The sequence below is a fragment of the Amblyomma americanum genome, chromosome 2 (assembly GCF_052857255.1).
Source record: "Amblyomma americanum isolate KBUSLIRL-KWMA chromosome 2, ASM5285725v1, whole genome shotgun sequence".
NCBI classification, from domain to species: Eukaryota; Metazoa; Arthropoda; class Arachnida; order Ixodida; family Ixodidae; genus Amblyomma; species Amblyomma americanum.
In genome coordinates, this window is record NC_135498.1 from 43,601,333 (window position 1) to 43,610,205 (window position 8,873).

Consider the following 8,873-nt stretch of genomic DNA (forward strand, 5'->3'; position numbering starts at 1 on the left):
TCGGAAATTGCAGAGGAAGCAGCCATTGCACTCGCTCTTGCCTTCATCTCTGCCACCAAAATTATCTCCGACTCAAAATCCGCCCCATCCCATTTCGCCAAAGGCCTGATATCCCGCCCCGCGGCTCGACTTCTACTCTTCTGGCACCCCACCCACACCGTAACCCTTATCTGGACCCCCGCACACGCAGGCCTCCAGGGTAACGAAGAGGTCCACTCCCTCCCCCGAGGTCTCACTTTCCGGGCCAGATTTGGACCTCCTCCGCCATCCCGGGAGCGTCTGCTTACCTTCAAAGATATTCTGGCCTACTACCGAGATACCCGAGGCGTTTACGCACTGCCGGCTCCCTTCCTAACATTAATCCAGGCCTCCCACTGGCGCCGACTCCAGACCCGAACTGCTCCCTACCCTATTCTCCTTCATGCCCGCTACCCCGATCATTTCCGTTCTTCTTGTAAGCTCTGCGGGAAACCGGGAGACTTCCTTCATGTCCTCCTCACATGTCCTGCCTTCCCACACCCTCCATCCCCCACCACGGCGGAGTCATACTGAGAGATCCTGTCTCTCTGTTGTTGCCAGGAATAAAGAAAAGGAAAGTGCACAGGCCTGCTCACTGGCTCAAGCCGCGCCACAATCGCTACCACGTGCAGATAGTACGAGAGTTGAAATATGAGATAGAAAGACAACGTAGTAAAGAAGTGCTAAGGACAAGGCCGATCCTGGAGGTAGTGCATTACCGGGCCAACCGGTGGCGGAAGTGAAGAATCCTTCAAACTCTCCGCCAAATTTCCAAAAAGAAAGTCCAATTGGACCCGTAACCGATACTCTACGGGATCCATCCTGGCCAGCTCCGCTGCTGCTGACATGCGCCGGATAATTACCGGCTCCCTGAAGCGGATAGCCCTCCAAGGGCTGTCCTTTTCCCTGTAAGGGCAGCCCCCTAAGGGTTGCCTCGTGCCATGTTAAGGGGTTTGCCCCCCTCGGTATTTGGCAATAAATGTTTAAGCCACCACCACCACCACCGCTCGAAGCCAGGCATCTCCCAGCAAGCCGCGCTGTGGCTATACAATTCCGCAGCTTTGGGGGCGGTGCTCTATGCGCTGCCGCTCGTCACAGTGCGCAAGCCGTGCTGGAAGGAACTCGAGCTCCAGCATCGCAAATCCCTGCGCGTGTGCCTAGGCCTACCAAAAACTCGCAGTGCGCCGCAACGTTGGCAGAGGCAGGAGCGTGGCCACTTGAGCCCCAAGCAACGCGCAGGGCACTGAATCACATCGACCGGCTTCATCGCGCACCGGACGGCGGCTCGCTACTGCAGCGTATGCGCTCGCACCCGTGCTCACGAATGGGCGCGGCGCTGCTCGAGTATGCGCAATTGACGCAAGCCCCCCCCCCCCCCCCCCCCCTTACGGCTCCTGCGACCCCTGGCCTGCTGCCTCGGTGGTACAGCGAGAGATCGTCGGCATTGCGGGAAAGCGGAGCACACCCCTCTGTGCTGCGCAGAGCTGGCCAGAGCCGTCATACACGAGGAGCTCCAGGACCATCTCCTCTTGTACACCGATGGCTCTGTGGCCCGCGACAGCTGCTCCCTTGCAGCGGCGGCTACCATCCCCGCCCTGCGACTGCACAGCCAGCAAACGCAACCTTCTTGGGCTCCTCCACCACGGCGGAGTTGATGGGGATGCGGCTCGGGCTGGACCTGATGCTCACCCTAGACCCTCCGCCGCCCAGCAGTGCTCAACTGTGCGACTCCCGCGCCACCCTCAGCCGCCTGCAATCTAACGGCCGCGGTACCCCACTAGTGCGGGAAATTCGGTCGCGCATTGAGCGCCTCGCGCAGAGAGGATGTGCCGTGCGTGCACAGTGGGTGCCCGGTCACTGCGGCATCGCCGGCAACGAAGCTGACGACCTCACGACCGCTGCACACCAACTACCTGCCAGCGATCTGCCCCTTGCGCTGGAGGACGTGCGTGCGGATATCCACGACCATCTCCGAAAGCAGTACCCCGAACCACGCATCGCAGGAGGTGAGCGCATCGACAGTATCACCGGCTGTCGCGAAATTACACGGTCACAACGTGTAATGATCCTCCGCGCGCGCATTGGCTGCTTGTGGCCCGGGGAACGACGGGAAAGTCACGGAATCGCGACGAGTGACGCGTTTGACGGATGCGGTGCAGAGGAAACACTAGAACGCCTGCTCCTTCACTGTGCCGCGTTCGCCGATGCTCGTCGCGATATGCTCGCGGCCTATAGGGCGCAGGGCATACTACCAGACTCCATCAAGACGTGGCCGCAGGGCAGTGCGCGCACTCGTGAGCGAACTTTGGTGAGCCTCTGTGCATTCCTCGAACACACGAGCTTGACGTCCCGTCTGTTCTCCGTCAGGCAGTTACACGCTGTGACCGAACGCTCCGCGAGTTCTACCTTGAACGATTAATAACTGGACGCCCACACCAGTTGTAACCAACACAATGCTGTGCGCGTTTTACTTCCTCCAACATGAACTAATCACGCGCAAAACCTGGACACCTTTCTTATTGTTTAAATAGGTTGTATATATTACTTCTCCCCTATCCTCTCTACTGTACCCTCACCTCTTTCACTTCATTTCTCCATTCTGCCTGCTATCCTTTATTTCCGATGCCCCAGCTCAGGTGTTTCAGTATCGATGGCAGATGCCGCGGCTAGCAAAAATCTTTTCCTTCCTTTTTCCTATTATTTTAATAAAAAACCCTACCACCACCATTAAATTATTCCGGAGCCTTCCACTGTTGCCTCCATCTTCATTTCCTTCTTTCACTCTCACCATATCTCAACTTACGGCCCTGTTCGGGTGTCCACCGAGATATGTGAGACAGTTGCTGCTGCATTTCCTTCCCTCAAACACTAATTTTCATATTCTTTTTCCGCGACTGATTTTCATTACCCGCTGCGGTGGTTCAGTATTTAGGGCGCTCGGCTACTGATCCGGTGTACCCGGGTTCCAACCCGACCGCGGCGGCAGCGTTTCGATGGAGCAAAACGCTCTGGCGCCACTCTGCTGTGCGATGTCAGAGCAGGTTAGATATACACAGGTGGTCGAAATTATCCCGGAGCCCTCAACTACGACATCTTCCTTCCTTTCTTGGAGTCCTTCCTTCATCAGTTCCCCTACGGCACGGCTCGCGTGTCCGTGTGACAAATACTGCGGGATTCCCCTTCCTTAAAACCCAATTTTCATATTTTAACTGATTTTCGCAGAAATCATTCGGGTGACGGCGTCACTGCTAGCACACTCTACATATTGGGCTTCGCTCTCGATAACTGCCAGGTTCCAGTCTATCGCGAATGGCTTTAAATTATATTTAGAAATCTTTGCGAGAAGCCACGTCGCCCCATATTCAGCCAGGCGTCGTAATAAACAAAGATGACTGTTTTTTTCAAGCCTGTTTTTAAATTTTTTTGGGGGGAAAGGAAATGTCGCAGTATCTGTCTCATATATCATTTTACATCTAAACGGCGCCGTAAGGGAAGAGGTAAAGGAAAGAGTGAAAGAAGAAGCGAAGAGAGAGGTGGCGTAGTGGAGGGCTCCGGAATAATTTCGACCACCTGGGGCTCTTTCAAGACTGACAAATTCGCTTCCAGAGGCCGTCATCATCATCATAATTTCTGCGGGGGCTCGGTTTACGCTCTTTTTCTGTATTCGTTATGCAAGCTTGAACGCTGCAAAAGCATAGAAATATATGCTTTCGAAATATGATTCTGCCTATAAATATGTGAACAATGATAGAAACTGTCAAGCAACAATAGTGATCCTATTGAAATAGCGGGATTCATTAATCGTGCGGCAATTCATGGATATTACTGATTGATATTTCTTATATTTGGCGACTGTTTTCTTTGGAAATTTAAAAAAGTTGAAAAATTTCCCGGCTTATAATGTCAACATTGGATAACGATATTTTTATCATAGCAGCTTCCGCAAGGAAAGAACTGTTATTGGACGAATGTCGCCAGCAGGGCCTCGCTTAGAACAAATTTATCACCTTTACCTCTTCGTTGATATTCTAACGCTGTTTCTATTCATTCCAGTCATAATATTACTCAGTCGCTCGCCATTCTCTTTACTTCTTCCAACGAGAAGACAGTAAATTAATTATCCTTCTACTACTCGAGTGATTTTCCGGTAGAAACACTCGTTACGTTGGGAGTTCCCAAGTTCGAATAAAAAAATGAAGCAGAACGCAAAATATGCACCCTGGCAAATTCCCCGCCGCGGGTATGCGCCATTAAGACCACTGATCTCCACTAGGTGGAGATCAGTGATCAAGCCTGAGGACATCATCATCAGCAGCAGCAGCTCCTTCACGCCCGACGCATCACGAGCTGTTCCGAACGTGGCACGTGCGCCATCGGACGCTGCGACCAGCAGAAACGCTGCTGAAGTACACCGAACGAGGGCAACCGCTCTTTAGGCTTCCGAGGCAACCCTACCGTGCTCGGGCTCAGGTGGACGCGCACTCGAACTCGAGCGCACCGGGACATGCCAGCGTTCAGCACCGAGGACGGTGGGAGCCTTTTACGCAGCTGCGACACCACGGCGAGTACCTGGAGCTTCGACCTGGAAACCTCCGGGGCCGGCACACGCTTCGCACAGCGGGAGCAGCGCCCGGGCTTCCAGCGCCTGAATGTCCTTGAGAGGACGCAACTCAGCGAGATGGGGCAGCCTCCGCAGCACGCACCACTGGGAGCGTCCTATGGGGATTCCGAGGACACCAAGAAGGCTTCGCACCTGCAGTTGTCCGAGTTACATGGGCGCTTTCAGGTAAGGAACACGTGCCATGCTTAGTGTACGAGGTTCCTAGAAACGCCTCTAGTGTTGCGCGCATTTTCTACCGAGAAAATGGTAGTAGCTTTTGTACAATTCAATTATTAGAAGCAATTCAGTAGGTAGAACGCGGCGGTGTTGCGCGCAGGGCGTTTTTCTAGGTTGATACCAACGCTAAGTACCTCGAAGCGTGACTAGTGTCCTTTGATTTCCTTTCCTCAAAACCAACGCAGGCTTTACACTGAATAAGACAACACGGGAAACTAGACAAAATGGGCTTGCCGCTTTAGGCTTCCCTGTCGTTAATGCCAATAAGCTTTAGCTTTAAGCCGCTTAGCTAAAATCGAAAAATTGCTTTCTGCATTTTGAGGCAAACGGTTCAATGATGCAGCGTGAACACATTGGAAGAATTTTCTGCTCGCTCCGACGATATTTAGCACCCCCCGCGGTCGCTTAGAGGTGCGGCGTTCCGTTATGCGCACGAGAATGCGGGAGGGAATCCCGGCGACGGCAGCCGAATTTCGATATCAGCTATGCAAAGACGCTCGCGTGCTGTGCGAAGCCATCGTAAGGTAAATAACGCCACGTGACGCAAATTAGTCCAGAACCATCAAAAACAGCGTATGTGTAGCTCTGGGCTGTAAGGCCCCACAGACCATCGAAATATCGCATTATAACATATTATAGTATGCCGTGCCGCATTCCACCGATGATTCATTGGAGCGTTCTTCTTAAATCTTCTGTATTCATGCATAACAGACAGATGTCCTTTTGTTGTAGATATGTGGAGGTTCAAGGTGTGTGGCGAACTGCGTGGGCTCCTCTGCATTGCGATTTGGTCAGCGTGCTGGGAAGCCGTTATTGGCAGCGCTCGAAGGCAGAGCAAAATATGACGTTAAAATTTATTTACCGCGCAGCTCCAAATCTGTAACTGCAACCAGGAATATAATTCTCAAGAAGTCTGAACTTCCTAATAAACGCGGCACGAATTCCTTCTGACGTGAGCCACGAATATCAGTGCCATGCCCAAGTCCTTCATTAATCGTTTACAACTCGTAGACCTTATTACTTTTAGACATCTAAACCCTTCAAATTTCCGTCCACTGCCCTCTTTTGTAGTCCGCGTCTGTTAGCGCAGTGCCCCCCCCCCCCCTTTAATGTACGCAGAAGCAACGAACTGCCCCGCTAGGCCATCTATACCACTTCAAATGAAAGTTCTTTACTATATCTTTTGTTTAGTATCAGTTAAAAAAAATCAACAGTTCAGCAAACGGTCTCTTGCCAGGAATATTCGAAAGCGAGGAATACAAACCGTGCATTTGCTGTGCACCTGCCATAAAGAAAATTGCGGGATTCGTGGTTTTTCCAGACGTTAATAATAATAATTGGTTTTTGGGGAAAGGAAAATGGCGCAGTATCTGTCTCATATATCTTTGGACACCTGAACCGCGCCGTAAGGGAAGGGATAAAGGAGGGAGTGATAGAAGAAAGGAAGAATAGGTGCCGTAGTGGAGGGCTCCGGCATAATTTCGACCACCTGGGGATCTTTAACGTGCACTGACATCGCATAGCACACGGGCGCCTTAGCGTTTTTCCTCCATAAAAACGCAGCCGCCGCGGTCGGGTTCGAACCCGGGAACTCCGGATCAGTAGTCGAGCGCCCTAACCACTGAGCCACCGCGGCGGGGCTTCCTGACGTTCTGCAAATATGAATTGCATGTTGTCGCGACAATGTTTCCCGGCAGCCCCTAGGAGTCAGCGCCCTCGAGGAGGCGCTTTGTATGGCCGTGTGATACCACTGTTAATGGCCGTCGCATTCCTTCTAGTGCGGCCTGTGCGGGCGGCGTTCTGCAGCACCGCTATTCCGGCAACATTTAGTGCGGAATTCAAGCCAAAATCATGGAATTCTTTTTAACGGCGTAGTATTGCCGGAATTTTGGCGAACCGCGCTGTAAAAGACCGGATAAAGGAGGGAGTGAGAAAAGAAAAGGAAAACGAGGTGACGCAGTGGAGGGCTCAGGAGTAATTTTGATCACCTGGGGACTGATCCGGAGTTCCCGGGTTCGAACCCGACCGCGGCGGCTGCGTTTTTATGGAGGCAAAACGCTAAGGCGCCCGTGTGCTGTGCGATGTCAGTGCACGTTAAAGATCCCCAGGTGGCCGAAATTATGCCGGAGCCCTCCACTACGGCACCTATTTCTCTTTCTTCTTTCACTCCCTCCTTCATCCCTTCCCTTACGGCGCGGTTCAGCTGTCCAACGATATATGAGACAGATACTGCGCCATTTCCTTTCCCCCAAAAACCAATTATTATTATTATTACTGGGGGTCTTTAACGTGCACTGCCATCGCACAGCACACGGGCGCTTTGCGTTTCGCCTCTGTAGAAACGCTGCCGCCGTGGTCGGGTTCCTAACAGACTCCGTTGATTTTGAGGAAGGAAAGGCGCATAACTGGCTCTCTGCGTCAGTGCATAGCTCAATCGCATTTCGTTGTACATGGCGGTGGTGGCCGTGGCTTTGGAACGTTAAACACCCTTAAATCATAACTATTTTATAGAGTATAACGTTGCAAAATGACTGATGCTATTAGAAACGCTGTAGTGGAAGGCTACAGATAATTTCGACCACTTGGGTATCTTTATTGCGCACCGAAATCGCACAGTACACGGACCACGAGCATTTCGCTTCCACCGAAATGCGACCGCAGTGACCGCTTTTGCAGCCGTGTCTTTTCGAGTCAGCTGCCGAGCTAAAGAACAACTATGCCACCGTGGCGGCGAGAGAGATTTAGAAATTTATTGCGGTAATATTTACTTTTCTTGCGGTCTAGATTACTTTGAAGCCCCTCATAGCGCACTTTGTGGTATAATTAGGAGGGTAATTTGTGCGGACAAATTGATGCAATTTCTTCAGACTCTATATAGTGAAGTACCAATAGAGTTTGGCAGCATTTTTATATCCTAAGCCATACCGTAGCGGTGGCCTTGTGCTTTGAGCATCCGTCTCGCGTGCGGCGGTTGAGGCGTGCGATCTCCAGTGCCGCCGGTACCCACCGGTGATACAATAGACACAATGTTTCCCTTGGCATGGAGCTCTCTTTCTCTTTAGGAGGGGGGGGGCGGTGAAATCCTTCGGGAATTGGTTTTTGACCCCAACTTGAGCAGACGAAAGCAGCTTGTGTGTGGCACTCTTTAGCCCTGCACCATAACATTTCACAACCATAATCACCATTCTTTTCTATACGCGCGCTGGGACGCAGCACCGTATTTGTCTCCGGCACAAAGCATAAGCTCTGAATTCAAGCTGCATCTTGGTTAACTAATCCTGATTCGACCTGAGGCTTAATTCAGGAGAACATGGGGAAATTTTGCAAAACACTCTTTCTGCCCTTGTCTAGTCCGAAGTCAACGTTTCTTGCCGTTATACGCTTACTGAGCTTTCCCTTTTTACTTCACTGTTCTAGCTGCCTCAACGACGTACTGCTGGCGCCAATGCCGCCGACACCAGCCCCGCGACGAGCTTCACGTGCTCGGACCAAGACGCCTTCTCGGGGGACAGGCGATTTGCACGTCCAGCGCCGCGTCCTGGCGTCACGTGTCTCGAGCTCCGCGAGGCGCTTCATCTTCGCCAAGTGCTGTGGGCCGCGCAACGCGCATCCAAGGAAGCTGTCATTGGCGGCGCAGGATCTCCCGCACGTCGTTCACCCTGACAGGAGGTGCTTTCCGGGACTGCGCTGGGCGAGCAGGTAAATAAATCATGATGCCCTACAATCAGTAAGATATTTTTCTTGAAGAGCTGCTTGTGTTGAGGACAGTTTTTCGTGCAGGAACGTGAAACACGAAATGTTCGCAAAAGCTTTCCCCGACACCTGCATTCGATCTGTGTTGGTGAGGTGCTATCGGCAGAGCTTCTCCTGTAGTTTCGATGTAATGCAGGCTTCATGGTGAGACACGTGGTGCACTCTGCGACTGTCTGCCACCTAACTGAAAATCTGTTCCTTCGTGGGTCGCAACCCCCGGTAGCATGAAAACTTTAGTGCGCAATATGAGCGATATAAAGGGTGT

General features: G+C 52.0%; 1 protein-coding gene across 1 annotated transcript; it reads left to right on the forward strand.

Moving 5' to 3' along the window:
* Positions 1-4,427: 4,427 nt before the first annotated feature.
* LOC144118520 (uncharacterized) lies at positions 4,428-8,530 on the forward strand. The gene is made up of 2 exons (XM_077651442.1): positions 4,428-4,804; positions 8,273-8,530. The coding sequence occupies exons 1-2, from the start codon at positions 4,523-4,525 to the stop codon at positions 8,516-8,518; spliced, it is 528 nt and encodes a 175-aa protein (XP_077507568.1). The 5' UTR covers positions 4,428-4,522; the 3' UTR covers positions 8,519-8,530.
* Positions 8,531-8,873: the final 343 nt, after the last annotated feature.